At 50.3% G+C, this 16,558-nt stretch overlaps 1 protein-coding gene across 1 annotated transcript in view; it reads right to left on the bottom strand.

Annotated features, from left to right (window-relative positions):
• RNF216 (ring finger protein 216) overlaps positions 1 to 16,558 on the bottom strand; it is an 81,504-nt gene that overhangs the window by 41,192 nt on the left and 23,754 nt on the right. Inside the window, exons 9-13 of the mRNA XM_080980993.1 lie at positions 15,893 to 16,032; positions 14,227 to 14,277; positions 12,668 to 12,805; positions 12,042 to 12,190; positions 11,633 to 11,711 (exon numbers count right to left, since the gene is read on the bottom strand). Coding sequence (XP_080837119.1) covers positions 11,633 to 11,711; positions 12,042 to 12,190; positions 12,668 to 12,805; positions 14,227 to 14,277; positions 15,893 to 16,032 — 557 coding nt within the window. The remainder of the gene's footprint in view (positions 1 to 11,632; positions 11,712 to 12,041; positions 12,191 to 12,667; positions 12,806 to 14,226; positions 14,278 to 15,892; positions 16,033 to 16,558) is intronic.

Below are 16,558 nucleotides of genomic sequence, written 5' to 3'. Positions count from 1 at the left end.
ACGTACAAGGCCAAGCATCCCAAAGCACTACCCCAAAGGCAGACACAGAGGCACTCTCCCAGCTGCTTCACACGTTAGGTTTCTAGGTGTAGACAAAGTGTGTGCCAAAACACTCGTGCCATGCAAGATATGTCCGTTGAGGGCGCGGCAAATGGCTTGGAGCTCCTTGCTGAGCATATTGCGGTGAACTTGCTCTGCCTCTGTGTGATGTGCATGTGGCGTGGCCCTGACCCTCATGTCTTCCTTGTGGGTTTCCCAGAAGCATGTGGATGGCCACAGAGGGAAGCAGGATCGGGGACCAGAAGGACTGCTGTCTGGCTATCAAGCCATCAAACAGCCCCAACCTAAGCTGCCCATCCCACGAAGTCTGTGGACAAGGTCTGCTAACTTCCTGCCCCCAACGGAGATGGCTTTGCTCTAGGTCACGCCTGGGCCACCAGATGCTGGACCCCAACCGCCCTGGCCAAAGACAGGGAAGGTGGGAGTTGATGTCCAGAGACACCTGGAGGGTCATGGGGACACCATGCCTCTGCCCTAGGTAATACAGGAGCCAGAGCAGAGCGGTTGCTGGCGACTCTGCAGATGCTCCCACTCTGCTCTGGAAAAAATCTCTAGGCCGCAGGTTGGGCTCAACATGCCTGTTGCTCTGCTCAAACACAGATTGTACAGACTAGCATGGCAGGGCATGAGGAAATGGTGCACCTGTCAACGAGCTGGAACATAGAATAAGAAGCTGTAGAGTTGGAAGGGACCCCAAGAGTCATCTAGTCCAGCCCCCTGCAATGCAGGAATCTCAACCGAAAAGGCACGTTCCAGCCACTATAGAAGAGATGGAACTAAGCAGCTTTCCCTGCATCCGACAGACTGAGCGCATCTTCCAGCCAACAGCAATCTGGGGCATTGCAGAAGGTAGTCTCAAAAGCCAGACCCCAACACTTAACCCATTGCCCAGCCAATAAAAAGGCTAGAGAGGTTGGAAAGGGTCAGACTTGAGAAGCCCACCTCTTTCCAACACCCCCCCCCCATCTGGGAATCTGGTTTTATGTAAACCCAAAGCCTCATGATGAACAGAGGCCTTGTGACCAGGGGTGGGGGACCTTTATGTCAAGGGCAGCCTAGACGGGCCATAGGTGGGGCCAAAGCATTACCCTCCCCTCCCACTCACCCACATCCACCCCCACCCCCACCCCATTCACAGCCTCTGACTGATTAGACTGCAACAAAAGAATTTCCGCCCGATTTCTGTTCTAACTTGCCTGTGGGGGGGGGGGGTTCAAGCTGGAAAGACAGACATGGCCTCTTATGGATATATTTCCAAGCTGACAGGCATAACGCAGCAGCATCTTCTGACTGAAGGGTATGGCTATATATGGCAGGGGCACAAGGCCAGGGGGGGGGGAGAGAACAGGGAGCTGGATTCCCAAACTTGCATCGTCTATTTTTACACCAGTGGTTTGAGAATTCCTGCTTTTGGAAGCTGTGGGTAAACAAAGACCCACAGATAATTGGGGGCGGGGGGGGCGAGGAGAGAGGAAAAAAGACAAGAGTCAAAGGAGACATCTGCCTTTTTGCAGAGAAGCCAGTTCCCAAATCTGTTTTACTTTATTACTGCACATTTTGGAAGGAGCCCATTTATCAAACATTTCTGGGCTTCCAATGCAACCTGGATTCAAAAGCATTGTGGAAGAATCCAAACAGACTTTTTCCTTGTCCTTTGAAGTGAGTCGGAAGAGGAGAAGTGCAGCCTGCAGAGACTGTACCATATCAGAAGGAAGCGGAATGGGATGCAGGGGGGAAAGGAGGAAAGAGCATCATTAAACGCTCCTTTAAGTGAAGCGTTCAGTCACCGCGTTTGGGCTAGAAAGGAGTGGATTCCAAGGAAGGTGGCACCAGGTAATTGCTCTGAGCAGGTAGCTCAGTTCTTGGAAGCCGGTGAAGGGTGAGAGAGCCTGCCTTTCAACTCAAGCCTTCCACTCGCAAAACACTCAGTGAAGGTCTCCCTCTACAAACACTTCCCCTCCCACTTCATGAACTCCTTTGTGCTGATTCAGCACCTCCAATTCCCTGCGGACGGGATTGATCTGGTTCCCCAGAAGCTGACAGGAGCCACAAGATGAACCCAAGAGGCACATTTCAGAGAGGAAACCCGGTTTTAGGGGACCGCGTTTTCCGCAGGCACAGCAAACAACCACTGCTCACGGCCTGACAACCTTGCAAGGGGGTGGCCTGAAGCAGAGAGGGAGAATGTGGCTTGCCTAGGACTACATAGTGAGTTCATAGCAAAGGCCAGAAGCAAACTTGGGACTTCCTGTAGACCTGGGTGCTACGCTCACCAACTCTGCACGTATGGGAAACGTTAAGATGCCTTTAGAAGTCGGAGGGGAGCTCCCCAGGTCTCCCAGGGGCTTAACACCGAGTCCTCAAAAACTGAACCTGGTGCCCATCTGCCTCTCCCCACCCTTTCCTTCTCCATACTGTTTGAAACCCGGATCTTAGAAGCAGAACAAGCTCTGCTACCCAAACAGGAACTGCACCTCATTTGCCAGGGTTATCCTGCCTGCAGAACCCATTTCCTTGGGGCAGGCCTGGGACTTTCCCTGCTTCAGGAAACCCACAGATTTCAATGCAGCGTCTCTCTGGAGAAGCTCAGCACTCCTCTCATGCCATCCTTGGCAAGCCACGTGCAGAGGGGCACAGGCCTGCACCAGCCCCAGCGGCACAGTTGCCCCCCTCTGCCCAGTCTCCGCTCTGCCTTCGTTTCCTCACCCGCCGTGCTGAAAAACACAGAGGCAGCAGCAGCTGAGTTTTCACTGCCCTTTTATGGTAGAAAAATGAAAACTGCCTACACAGCAGCAGCAACAGCAGCAGCAGCAGCAAGAGCAGAGAGACACGGCAGCGGAAACTTGCCATTTGTTGTGGTTTTGGCAAGGAGTCAATGGAGCATGTTCCTCGCTACCCGATTCAGAAGGGCGACCACCACTTAGGCGTTGAAAGAGGAAGGAAGTCGGAGGGGGCAGAAGAGAGAGGAGGCATTGCACGCTGGACACCCCTGGCTTGCATCTGAAAACGCCTAGTAAGCTACTGGCGGGAGCTGAATAAACACCGCTAGCAGCACATGGATTGAAGCCCATTTCCAATGCTGCCGGCGTGATGCCCACAGCCCTGCCCCCGCCCCAAGGCTGTGTCACACTCTCGTGTGACCAAGGGAGAGAATCGAGGGAGCAGCTATCTGCAAATGGTTTCCATTCAGCTCTTTGGAACAAGATGAATGGGCTGCTGTAAGGGACGCAGAAAAGGGGGAGAGAAAAGCCTGCTCCTGCTGGATCGGCTCAGTGTCCCTCCCGGCCAAGCAGATGCCTCAATGGGAAAACCCACAAGGAGGACCAGAGCGCAAGAGAACTCTCCTCTCCTGGCGTTCAGAAGCATTACAGCCTCCGACTTCACCCCATTTGTTAGGTTGGGGGCAGCATCAGCACACACACACACACGCATGCATGCATGCACGCACGCGCACACACACGCACACGCGCGCACACACACAACCCAAATGGCTGCCTACATGCCCATGCAAGAAGAGAAAACAAGGCATGGCATCCAGGGACCCTGATGCACTGCAGGAAGAACTTGTCCTCTTCCCCCCAGCGAAAGGGTCTGCGGACAGACACAAGAGACTCTCCTGGGGGTCCCTTCTAGGTGCCACTGAAGAGAAGTCCACCTGCTTGTCAGAACAACTTCCCCCCTCCCAACCTCAGGATGTTCATTTTCCTCCGAAAAGCCAGAGACGGGGAAATGTCATGGACCAGGCCTGCATGCGAAGCTGCACAGAGCCATGAAGGAGGAAATGAAGGCAACGTCAAGGGTCTACCGGACTCCTCACCCCCGGAGGATGGCCAGAATGCAAGCGGCAGCCAAGTGCCATGAACAACACACAGCTCTTATTGGAAATCAGCTGGTGACAGAGCATGTCCATTCTTGCCCCATCAGCAAGGCTTTCGGGGAAGAGGGCAAGCCGGACCGGGGGGGGGGTGTTCATAAATGTGTCGCCAGAAAGCAGGAGGGGAAGTGGAGAGCAAGAATGGGCAGATGCCACTAAGGCCATGGGAGGAAGAGGGGAATTGCAAAACGGGTATTGAGCAATGGTCCCTGTGCTCAGAACTGGGAGGGGATGATCTGGCCAAGGAAGACCGCTGAGTAATGCTTGTAATGTACGAAAAACTATGGGAAAATGGACTATTATTTTTAATGAATTAAGAGAAAATAAGATAAGCAGATGAAAAAAAAAAAGAATGACAATGGTAACCATGGAAGGGCGGAGGGAAGTCAAGGGATTCATAGAATCCTAAATGAGGAAGTGAATGACGTGTTTGAATTTAAATATGTTATGCAAAAATTAATTTTAAAAAAATTTTTTTTTAAAAAAAAGACTGCTGACAGGAAGGTACGGGCCAGCCCTGTTTGAGACTCCACTGCTGCCTTCACTAACCTCCCGCTGTTCTGGAATACAGCTCCCATCAACGCCAACTCATGGGAACTGCAGGACAAAACCTCTGAAGGGTAGCAGAGGCTGTCACACTGGCTGGCCTGCCCTTGTTAGAAGAAAGAGAGAGAAATATCCACCCTTGAGGACATCTCCAAAGTGGTGTTTTGCTTTGCCCTTTGCTCCATGCCAGTTATCCGCTACAGTATGTAGGTGTCTATCTCAGGGAGCTGGGCAGCAGCCCCAGGTCAGGGGCAGAGCGGGCAATTTGCCCAGAGATGGCCCCGGGTTCAGTTCCCTGGCATCTTCCCAGCTACAAGGAACATGGGGCAGAAGGATCTTGCTGAAAGGCCCGCCGGAGACCCCAAGGGAGGTGGACCCCCAGCCCGACTCAGCAAGAGGCAGCTTCATGCGCTCATGCTTCCAGGCAGCAAGCGAAGGTCACACTGTCCTGCCAAGCTTTTCCCTTTGTGAGCCGTTAATCTGAGAATTCTGGCTGCGAGTTGCTCCTCCCAGGCGCTCTGCGTGTTTCAGTAACGTTATCATTTACAGAGACAATTCAGACATTTACAGCTGGAAGGGCAGCTGCTTTCTGCTTTCAGTGCTGTGGCCACCTTGAGCCCTGGTCAGGAGCTGGAGTCAAGCCTAGGTCAGCAATAAAACAAAGCACCCAGTGCCAGTGATGTTAACCCTTTAGTGATCATAGCAACCAATGCAAGGACTGAAGCCCCCCCCTCCCACTGCTCCCTAAGACTTCTCCCCCAGCAGCCTAAGGCTCTGTCGTCTTGTCTCTCATTGCTTCTCCCTTTTCAGACCTCTTCTGGTTCTGGGAGACTGGGGGAGGGAGGGAGCAGGTAGTAGCAGTAGGGAGATCTCCCTGGCTTCTTCAGCAGCCTGCCTCAGCCCCTCTGCTTCGGTCTCTGATTCTGGACTTCTCTCTGCCCCAGCCTCTCCCAGCTCACTAAGCCCTGCTGCCTCTTCAGCTTCTGACACCTCCTTCTCCCAGTCTGTTCCCTCTTCTCCCTCTGGCCACTCAACATCATCATTTCATTTACTGAATTTATATACAGTGGTACCTCCGATTACGAACTTAATTCACTCCAGAGGTCCGTTCTTAAGCTGAAACCGTTCTTATCTTGAGGCACGCTTTCGCTAATGGGGCCTCTGGCGTGCAATTTCCATTCGCGTCCTGGGGCAAAGTTTGCAACCAGGAGCTGCTACTTCCGGGTTAGAAGAGTCCCTACCCAAAGCGTTCGTAACCAGAAGAGTTCGTAACCGGAGGTACCACTCTACCGCCCTATACCCAGAGGTCTCAGGGCGGTTCACAGTAAAAATCACAACAACAAAAATAAAAATAATCCAATACACACACACAACCCAAAAAGAGCCACTTTTAAAAGGGTATAGGATGTTGATTGGTTAAGCAAAAGCCTGGTTGAAGTGGAACATCTTCACCTGGAGCCTAAAGGTGTATAATGAAGGTGCCAGGCGAACTTCCCTTGGGAGAGCATTCCACAGACAGGGAGTCACTGCAGAGAAGGCCCCGTTCATCCCCACCACCACCACCCCTAGGCTCTGAGCTTTCTTCCCTTAGAGGTTCTCTTGGGGGTTCCCCAGCTGGTGCCTCCCATCACTCTTCTGCATCCAACCAGTCCATGACAGGTAACATAAAACCTCTCAAGCAAATCAATCATGGATGATACCAGCCATCTTTTCTTTTATTGAATTGAAGAACTGGGGGGCTTCTAGGCACCCCAACTCCCATCATCCCCAACAAGTGTCCAGCCTGCCTCTATTCTAAGCAAGGAGGACATTCAGACTCCCTTCCTGGCAGGACACAACTGCGGCATCACAAGCATCAGAAAGCAGAGGGAGCAGAAGAGGCACAAACATGGCACTCGTTCCTTGTTGCTCCGAATGGACGGGAAGGGCCCGAAACAACTGGTTCAAATGGCAATAACGGGGTTTTGAGAAACTTTAGGAAGAGCTTCCCGATGGCATGAGCTAATCGGCCTTGGGAAGGCGTGCCTAAGAAGCAGGGGGTGGAAGGACCTTTCGTCCAGAGGTTTCTCAACAGAAGCTGGGTGGTCACCCGCCGGGGTGCCTAGCGCAGCCGATTTCTTGCAATGACAAGGGATTGGGCTAGAGGTCCCTTCCAACACTCGCATCCTGAGAAGACGTGCAGCTTAGAGGCTGGCCTGATGACACTGTGGAGGAGCAGAGAAGTGTTTCTCCACCTCTTAGGAAGCATCTACCACCCACCTAGGTGATTGTATGTAGAATGCCTATTCCCCCCGCTCATTTTTTATTTTGGTTCATATAGAGGGAATGCAAGGAGGCAGGATTGAGAGTGGGAGAGAGATTGTGCAAGTAGGTGGAAATAGCATCAAGATTTCAGAGACGAAAACAGGGAAAGTATTAATCTCTGAGGATCTCTGTTCTGGTTAAGGGGCCAACAGGAAAGGAGAGCTCATTGCGCTCGGCTGCCTAAAAGGGAGCTGGCAGAAGCAGGCAGCCAAGCCTCTCACCCTTCTGGCCTGCCTCTGTTCCCTGTGCACGCAAAGGGATGCTGTGCACTCCTTCAAGGATGGGTTGTTACCATGGCAACAGGATCTTTCACCTCCCGACCATCCAGCTCGCTGGAATCGCTGCAGCGTCCTGTGCTGAGACTGCAAAGGAGAGCAGACAGCTGCCTCTGCCCATAATATGCAAGGGGATAGACAATCCTGGCAAAGAAACCGCCACCGTCAGCAAGTTATGCCGCCTGCTTAAGAAACAAGCAGGCGTGTGTGTGCCCTGTGTCCAAGCCAATCATCTGGGGCAGCAAATGGCGGGGGGGGGGCGGGCGGTAGCCAAGCTGCTTAACCGCCAGCATCCATAGGGGGCGAGAACTAAGAGGTTAAACGGCTTCTAAATTTACCAGGGGGTTGGAAGAGGGTTGCAGCCGTCAAGCAAGGAAGTGGGTGGGGAGAAAAACAGTATCTAGAAATTCCCTTGAAAGCCAAGTTCTGACTTCAGCTTTGAAGAGTGGACAACCAGAAGGCGCTCTTTCTTTTTGGCAAATACGTAAGGCACGAAGGCAACTGACTTAAGAGAGTAAGAACACAGGGCGAGCCCTGCTGGATCAGGCCCATGGCCCTTCTAGTCTAGCATTTTGCAAAGCAGGAGCCAAGCAGGAGCCCTTCCTGCACTTTCCAGCAAGTGGTACTCAGAAGTAAAACTGCCTTCTCCCATGGAGGCAGAGAAAAGCCATTGTGGCTGGTAGCCATCGATAGCTGTCTCCTCTCCCGTGAATTTGACTCTTTTAAAGCCATCCAAGTTGGTGGCCATCCCTGTCTCCTGTGGGAGAGAGTTCCACAGTTTAACAATGTGCTGCATGAAGAAGTCCTTCCTTTTGTTTGTCCTGACTCTTCCAAGGATGTCCACGAGTTCCAGTGTTAGCAGAGAGGGAGAAAAACTTTTCTCTATCCCCTTTCTCCACACCAGGCATCGTTTTATCATGCCAACTCTTCGCTAATCTAAGAAATCCCAGATATTGGAGCCTTCCTGTTTTCCTGAAACAGGCATTTAAGCCTATAGGCCTGTGATTTCCAGGATCCTCTCTTGATCCCGTTTCAAAAAATTGGTGTTGTATCGTCCACTTTCCAGTCCTCAGGCTTATCAGAACCTCAGAGAAGGTTCTATTTAACTACCGTGGCTGATAGTGTTGCAGGAAACACCCCCCCCCCAAAATCATTCAGTTTGTACAAACTTGACACACACACACACACACTCACTCACTCACACACTACATATGCTACGCTTCTGTTATAAATTCATAGAAAATCAACCATACATCGGATCTGCACCATTCCACTTTTATTTTACTCCATGAAGGAAGGACTACAAAATGGGGAAGGTTTGATACAGGGCAGCCATAATCCCTTGAGCATATCAGCACATACACAGGAGCCCTGCCCAGTTGCTATGCCAACCCTGATCGTCCTAGACAGAAGACCATCAAGGTCACAAAAGAACTTGCATATGGGAGTGGATTCAGCACAGACTGGAACAAAGGACAGTGATCAGCTCTTCCCTCTGGGGGCAGGAAACAGCAAACTCCCCTTTGTCACCTGGAAAGTACTCATGGGGAGGGGGGAAAGGGGGAACCAGCCAGGTGACAAGATACTCAGGTTACCTCCACAACTCCTCCCTCAACCCCTCCTTTTTGTGATGTAGTTGTGATGTAGTCTTGGGGGTGTAGTTTGGGGGATTAGTAACTAATAAAAGTTGGGGTCTTCTTTTGTTCTGGGCTTCCATTTTGCTTCATCTTGTTGTGGGTGGGAGTCCTGTCACGACAGTTTCCAATAAAGGCCAAGCCTACTGGCTGCTGTTTTGCTCCAAATTGTCCTGGTTGGTGTCTTTGATTTTGCCCAAGGGAGCCCTCGGATTCCTCCATTAACAATAGGACTTAGTGGAATTTGATTTGAACACGTCGCAAATCAAAACACCACAAGCCACTGGTGCCAGACGGAGCCACTCCTGCCTAGAAAGTTCTGACATGGCTGCGACCACTGGTACAATTGCCATTCCTGCCCACGGCCACAGCATTTTTGCCTTTTGTGGGGCTGGCAACCACCAGCTCTGCTGAGCAGCCAGGCTCCTCCCTCCTGGAAACAGCCATGCACAGCTTCAAGCAGCAGGGGAGGAGAGGAGACCAACCACATTTTGGTGCCACCTCGCCTTGAACTTTTCCACTCCACCTGGTCATTAGAACTTGTACTCTATTTTCCTTCTCCCTCCCAATCTGTTTTCCTTTTGTGACATGCCTAATGGCAGGGATTGTCTCTCCTCTCTCTCTCTCTCTCTCTCTCTCTCTCTCTCTGGGACCTGTAAACTGCTGCAGGATTCTTCTTTGGCAGAAGAGAGGGACAAAATTAAACAAGCAAGCATCTACTACCCAAGGAGCGGGGAGGGGGAGTTCCAATATTCAGCTACCAGTCATTAGATCTGTTATTATTGATGCAATATGGTAAATGCATTTGAAGAATGCAAGCCGGCAGGAGGCAATTCTTTTGGAGTCTAAAGACGTCCACGTACAGCACAAGACATTAAGTAGCATGTGCATGACTGTTGGTGTTTGATGAATGAAGCTTTTAACCACCACTCCCCCCACCCACCCACTCCAGCGACCAACAGCATTATACAGTGGTACCTCGGGTTACATACGCTTCAGGTTACAGACTCCGCTAACCCAGAAATAGTGCTTCAGGCTAAGAACTTTGCTTCAGGATGAGAACAGAAATCGTGCTCTGGCGGCGCAGCGGCAGCAGCAGGAGGCCCCATTAGCTAAAGTGGTGCTTCACGTTAAGAACAGTTTCAGGTTAAGTACGGACCTCCAGAACGAATTAAGTACTTAATCCGAGGTACCACTGTAATGGAAGTCCCGGCTGAATATCTAGGGGTCCATTCAGACATACAACATGAGCCCCAGGTAGACAACCCAGGATGTAACCGCAACACGGCTTCTGCCGCTTGCTAAGAGGGGAGTGAGTGGTAGACAGCCTCTGGCTCCACCTTCTTCCAGGAAGTCCCCTGCAAAGGCAGCTTCTTCTGCAAAGACTTGCTTGCCTTGCACTGCTGCATCAGGGCTTTTCAGCTGCCCACTACCCCCCCCCCCCACTGCATGTCCTCTTGTCATGGGTCATGCTACGCAGCAGCCACGTGGGTTTTCTGGAGAATTCTGAATGGGATTTCTTCCCCCTACTTAATTTTCAGATGCCCTAAATATCAACTGGTAGAAGGCAATGCTTCCTCCCGCTCTGCCAGGGCAGGAGGATATTGGAAGCATTTACTTCCCGGTTTAATCCGAGTTTGCTATGTCCAAACTGTGCCAAAAATCATGCTTCAATCCTCGCTCATTTCAGTAGCTTTGGATGTAAAAGCAAAACCACGGTTACAAATTCTGTAACACAATGCATTTTTAGAAACTGAATTTTCCACACCAAATAAGAAAGTAATTGCAATAGTTCACAGCCATTTCCTCACCTTTTTGGCCAAAGAAATTAAAGAACACAGACACTATGCGAGAGACAGGTAAGCCAAAGAAAAAGTGGTCACCACAACGAATCTCTAGCAAGGCCGCCAAGCCCACTCTGCACGTGAAACTCCACATTGCTGAAATTACAGTTCCTCATGTGGTAACAGGTATGCCCAAGATCATGAGCCCTGGGGCATTCCAGGAACTGAGAGACCTCAGCAGACACCCATACATTTAGGAGTTCAACGGATGATCTCTTGCACACTGCGCTCTCTCCAGGGCTGCAAGGGGAACTCCTTGGATGAAGGCTTGCAGCAGTAATGCCTGAATGTGACAGGCAACTAAACAAAAGGCTCTGAAGGTCTCGGGCTCAGCAGAGCCCCATGGATTCTGTCTCGCTTTTAGGGAGAGTATCCCAGCTACCGGAAAAGAGAGACTTACATAGGATTAACTCTGGCCTTGCACAGACCAATGGCACCACCTAGTGGTTCTCACCCTCCAATATTCCAATTCTCATATTTTCTCGGTTTCAAGCAAATCTCTGTTGCTGTTCATTGAGATGGGCTCCTCCTATGCCAGTGGCTGCAGCTATCAGTCAGGTCCGCACACGCAGACCCACATCGGCCAGTATGCTGCCTGCTCGGCACTCTGTGCCTCTGCAGAGAAGCAGCACTGAGCCAGAAAACAAGAGCAGCACCAGGCTGGCTCAAAATCTAGCCTCGTGGGAAGAGGCCAGGGTGCACTGCGTAGCACACGGACTGCACCCACCAGTTAAGAGCACCTGAAGGGCTATTTCTGCAAAATAGACAGAAGACACTGCACACGAAGCTGCCCCTTGGGTTACTGTGACTTCTGCCACGCCAAGAACCCCCAATCCCTCTTCCAACAGTTTGCTTCCTCAGGCAGCTGTTGCCACCTCAAAAGCTCAGCTTGGCATGCACTCTTCTTGGCCAAGACCCGTCGCAAGAGACCTTGCGGCCTGAAACAAGGCCCCTGCAAGGAACTCCATCCCAAGCTCCCCTTCCCACTCAATACACTGCTGAACCAGGCAGCAGAGGACAGAGCCTTGTTTCTTCAAATACTGCCTGCCTTGTTGCATCGCCAGCCAATCGCATAATTAAAAATCCACCTCTTACCTTCCGGCATCGAGGGTTGGGGCAGCTGAACCGCTTCACATCCTTGTCCAGCAGAGCTGGGAAGCTGCAGAAGGGACACCTGTGGGCCAAGGAAGAGTGGAGTTGAGGGTTTTGTACTAACTTCTCGCTGAATAGTCCTCAAAGGTCTGCTGCCAGTCTTCCTCACCCGCCTGATCTTGTTTCCTTTCCGGCAGAACTTCAAAGGAGATTAGACCACACACACCTTTTACCGTGAGGCAGACATGGGATCAACCTGGTTTTCCACAGGGCTGCAGCAGGGAGCCAGGACTGTGTGTGCATGTGATCCTAAGCTAGCATCTGCTGCTGGTGAGTAATGTGTGAATTGGCCAAAGGTGGCTGGGAACCTCAGAATGCCCCACGAAGCTCAGACAAAAGGAGCTAGACTCACCTGACTAACTCATCTGCACAGGCAGCAGCCACCTCCTCCTCTGCTTTCCGCTCGTAGTATTTACACAGGATGTTTTCAGGAAGGACTTTCTCCAGTTCACTGGTTGGAAATGAGCACGTACAACTCCCTTCCATGCAGCTGAGCTCTGACTACACCCCGGAGAAAGACAGAGAAAGGCTAAGATTATAGGAAGTTCAGCGCTGTTTAATTGTCAGTCGTTTATACAGCACCATTCCAACATGCAGAGCTGCTTTGCAACATTTAGGATATAGAACTGGGACAGGCGGTTATTTTGCAATCATTTTCTTATGGGAGGCTGCACATGCATCACGGTGGAACTTTCTGCTAAGCCACAACAAAATGTTTTCATCCTCCAGGCATCATCATCGGCCGGAGGATGTCACCCAGCCAGGGCTGTCCAACTCACACCAACACAAGACACTTGACCAAAAAAAAGTAGCAGCAGTTGAAACAGCTCGCAATGAACGATGCCATGTGAACAGAGCTGAAAACCAGGAGTGGGATGAGACAAGAGTAAACCGGCAGTGGATGACGTGAAGGAAGACAAAGTCAGAAGGCCTGAAAATCTCAACCGTTTCACGCAACCAGGAGATCTCTTTCCTTACCTTGCCAGAGCCAAAGACTGCTTCCTGAGCATACTTGATTAGGCACTCCTTGCAAAACAAATGTCCATCTGCGCACTGAGTCAGCTCCTCAAACGCAAAGTCCCCGTAGCAACAGCAACACACGATCATCTGGCCATTCTGCAAGTCAATGCCTCAAGGTTAATTGCCACTTCCAAGCCGTCAATGATGGCGTCCTGCACATGAAGGCCACTTTTCCATAACATGATCCTGCATGGAAAACCCTGCAGGCCAGGCAAATGGCTTGGGTCTTGATGTGAAGAAGGGAGGGAAGACACGCAAGCGGGCCCACCTCCGGGCTGCACTGCTCACTCGCCCCCTGCATGGAAGTGCATCACGGAAAAGCACTTTGCGCTTGGTGGTATGAGAAGCATACCAATGGCTTCAAATCAAGAGCTCAGGCACTATTTTGCACCCCAGATGCTTCTAGGAGAAAGCCGCACACAGGCTTCATACATGAGGTATGAAATCGGATCGGATCAAGGAGCTCCATGCAGTAAAACAAGGTTAAGAAAATTACAACCTCACAGCTGATTGATGTAAGAATAGCTTGCTGAGTCAGACCAGTGGCTTTTACAGTCCAGTATCCTGGTCTCACAGTGTAAAACTCAAGCAGTCAGATTCAGCAGATTTCCTCCACTGAAAATCAAATTGTAGCACATAGCACTATCGTTACACAGAAAGCCGACTGACACGTATTCCAGATGCCAAACATCAGTTTCACACCGGCACCTGTACCACCTGAGGGCCCCACACTCTCAAGACAGCCTTCCTCAACCTGGCACCTTCCATGTGTGGAACTACAGTTTCCATATGATCTAGAAGATCTGGAGAGCATCTGCCTGGGGGAAACCCCTCAAAGGCATATCTGATTGCGTGAGCATGTGCCCAACTCAGCTGCCTTGATCGGTAGGAGTGGCACTTCAACAGGGGCCACGTAATCCCCATTCTGCCTTTGTAAGAAGTGAATAATAATAATAATAATAATAATAATAATTTATTATTTATACCCCGCCCATCTGGCTGGGCTTCCCCAGCCACTCTGGGCGGCTTTCAACAAAATATTAAAATACAGTAATGCATCAAACATTAAAAGCTCCCCTAAACAGGGCTGCCTTCAGATGTCTTCTAAAAGTCTGGTAGACACTCAATCACTTAAGAGTGGCAGTGCCTACACTTTGGAACTCCCTGCCTTTTGAGATCAAGCAGGCCCCTTCCCCACATTCCTTTGGGCGCCTAATAAAAACATTCATTTTAGACAAGCCTACCCGGATGCTTAGAAAGTTAAGGCAATTTCATTCTGTTTTAGTGTTTTAACTTTTGTATGTTTTAAAATAGAGTTGCAATTTTTTCTTCATCTTACTGTTTTGTATTTGCAAACCGCTTTTGAGGTTGTTGGGTTGTTGCTTTGGGGGGGGCGGGGTTGCAATCAAGCCGTGAATAAATTCTATGAAATAAAATTAATAAATAGGACTAAAATGAACAGTACAAGTTTGGCATGACATTACTCTCTGCCTGTGTGTGTTAACGGAGCTACTTACTTTTTGATACTGCTCCTCGTTTACCTGCAGGGCGAGCAGAAAATCTGCATGCTGGCAAGAGAAAAAGGAAACACACTCAGGGCTATGAACACAGAACCTCCAGAATGGATGAGCCGCTCACCATTTTCTAATGCGATGGGACGACTACCACTACTGAACCTTCTCACTGGGAAATCCCTGATAAAAGTTTCAGAGGACTCTCAGGGCTACTCTCCGTTTTCAAGCAGTGTGATGAGACTATTAAGGATGGCTCCGTGTCAGACACAGCCAAGGTAATTCCCAGGCGTATTCTCATGAGCATTTAAAGAGGGTTGTCCACACCTTGTGGCTTTTGTGTTAGGTGACCCTCCTGGCACCCCCAGAGCACATTCAGCAAGCTTGCTTGCTAGATGAAGCATGGGGCCACCACAACACGTTCTTTGTTAGATTTACAAAGCTGTCCACCAATAAACTCCTCCTGGGCAGCTTACAACAAAATATTTAAGAAGCAACTCAATAATTTTAAAAAATAAGACGACAAGGAGAAGCTTCTTTGCATACAGGCAGCATAAAATAGTTTTGTAGCTTCGATTCCAAAAAGGCTTGAGTGAACAGGAAGGTATTCCCCTGGCACTGGAAAGCTCCTAAAGAATCCCCTCTGGGGAGGATATACCTTAGCTGAGGTGCCACTACCAAAAAGGCCCTCTCTCCATGGCAGCCACCCACTCAACTTGGTAGGAGCACCTGGAACAGGGCTCCTTAAGGTTCAGGGAGGCATATGCAAAAGGTGGAGATATTTCAGGCAGCCCAAGCTATTGATGGCTTTGTAGGTTAAATCCACCACTTAAGAAAATTGGGCCCAGGTCCAGTTGAAAGCACAACCAGGGCGTAACTCAAAAGCCCAGTCCAGTAAACTTGCAGCTCTGTTTCAAACCTACTACAGTGTCCGGGTTAGTTTTAAAGGCAGCCCTACATACAACACATTGCAGCAGTCTAATGGGAAATTGCCAGAGCATGGTTAACTGTGGCTGTACTATTTCCATACAAGTAAGGCTGTAGGAGATGTTATTAACAGAAACTGATAAAAGATGCTTTAAATCAGGCATCACCAAACTTGGCCCTCCAGATGTTTTGGGACTACAACTCCCATCATCCCTAGCTAACAGGACCAATGGTCAGGGATGATGGGAATTGTAGTCCCAAATCATCTGGAGGACTGAGTTTGGGGATGCCTGCTTTAAATTACAAAAGCTATATAGCTTTGAATGAAAATGTTGGACCTGAAGGCACTTACCATACTTCAAACCTAATCCTTCATGGGGAGAGCAGCCCTCTCCAGGACAGGCTGAATACCATTCACCCATGTGGATGAATAGCCCACCCACAGCACCTCTGTCTTGTCTGGACTGAGCCCCATCCAGGCCATCGCCATGCCCAAATCCCCAGGCTAAATATTAGTGGTTGGTGCCCAAGAAGGAAGAACTCGTCTTAGCATTGTTTCTCAAACCTGGGTCCCCAGCTTTTGTCAGACTACAACTCCCATCATCCCTAGCTAGCAGGACCAGTGGTCAGGGATGACGGGAGTTGTAGTCTAACAAACAACTGAGTGTCCAAATTTGAGAAACACTGTTTGGTGTCTTGGCCGCCAAAAGAGCCCCGAGTCCCTTGCACGGGACACACTGCTCACCTCTGCCATTTCCTTGATCTTCTGCTCGTAGAACTCCTGCTCCAGCTGCACGGCTGGGAGGAGAGCGCATGGGTCGTAGCTCCTGTAGTGCCTCCTCTTGTTCTCCAAGAAGAACATGCGCTTCTCTATTTTCATGTCGCCTGAAGTGCCATTGGAAAAACCGAACAAAGAAACAAATGGCCCTTAATGAGGAGGAAACAGGAGAGCAAGGGGCCCACCCACGAAAACAGGGCCCTCTGCAATGCACCATCCCCTTATAAACCAACCTTCATCTGTTTCTTATCTCATCCCCTCCGACTAAACTCCAGCAGGGTGTGGGAAATGGTCATGGCCTGACAACACAGGTTGCAACATGCTGCGGACATTGCCAGAATTCAGTTGCCCAGGAATCTGCCTCTTCCAACAACTGTGCCCCAGCTCCATAAAAATATTTTTTGGTAAAAAAACAACAACAACCACCCCAACAACTTTGCCTCAGCCAACGAGGATGCAACTGTGGCTCATCCCAACCCCCTTCCCTCCCTGTGACTGGAAAATAGGGCTGCCCCAGGCAGAGGAGCAAAGGCACAGGATCACAGAGAGGAGCAGGAGGAGAGGCACCGTGGAAGCAGCATCCCACTCTTGCAATTACCACGTCACAATCCAGCCACCCTCAAGATTAACAGC

This window comes from Podarcis pityusensis (assembly GCF_964106645.2).
Source record: "Podarcis pityusensis genome assembly, chromosome: 14".
NCBI lineage: Eukaryota > Metazoa > Chordata > Lepidosauria > Squamata > Lacertidae > Podarcis > Podarcis pityusensis.
This window is presented reverse-complemented; position numbering and strand designations above follow the sequence as displayed.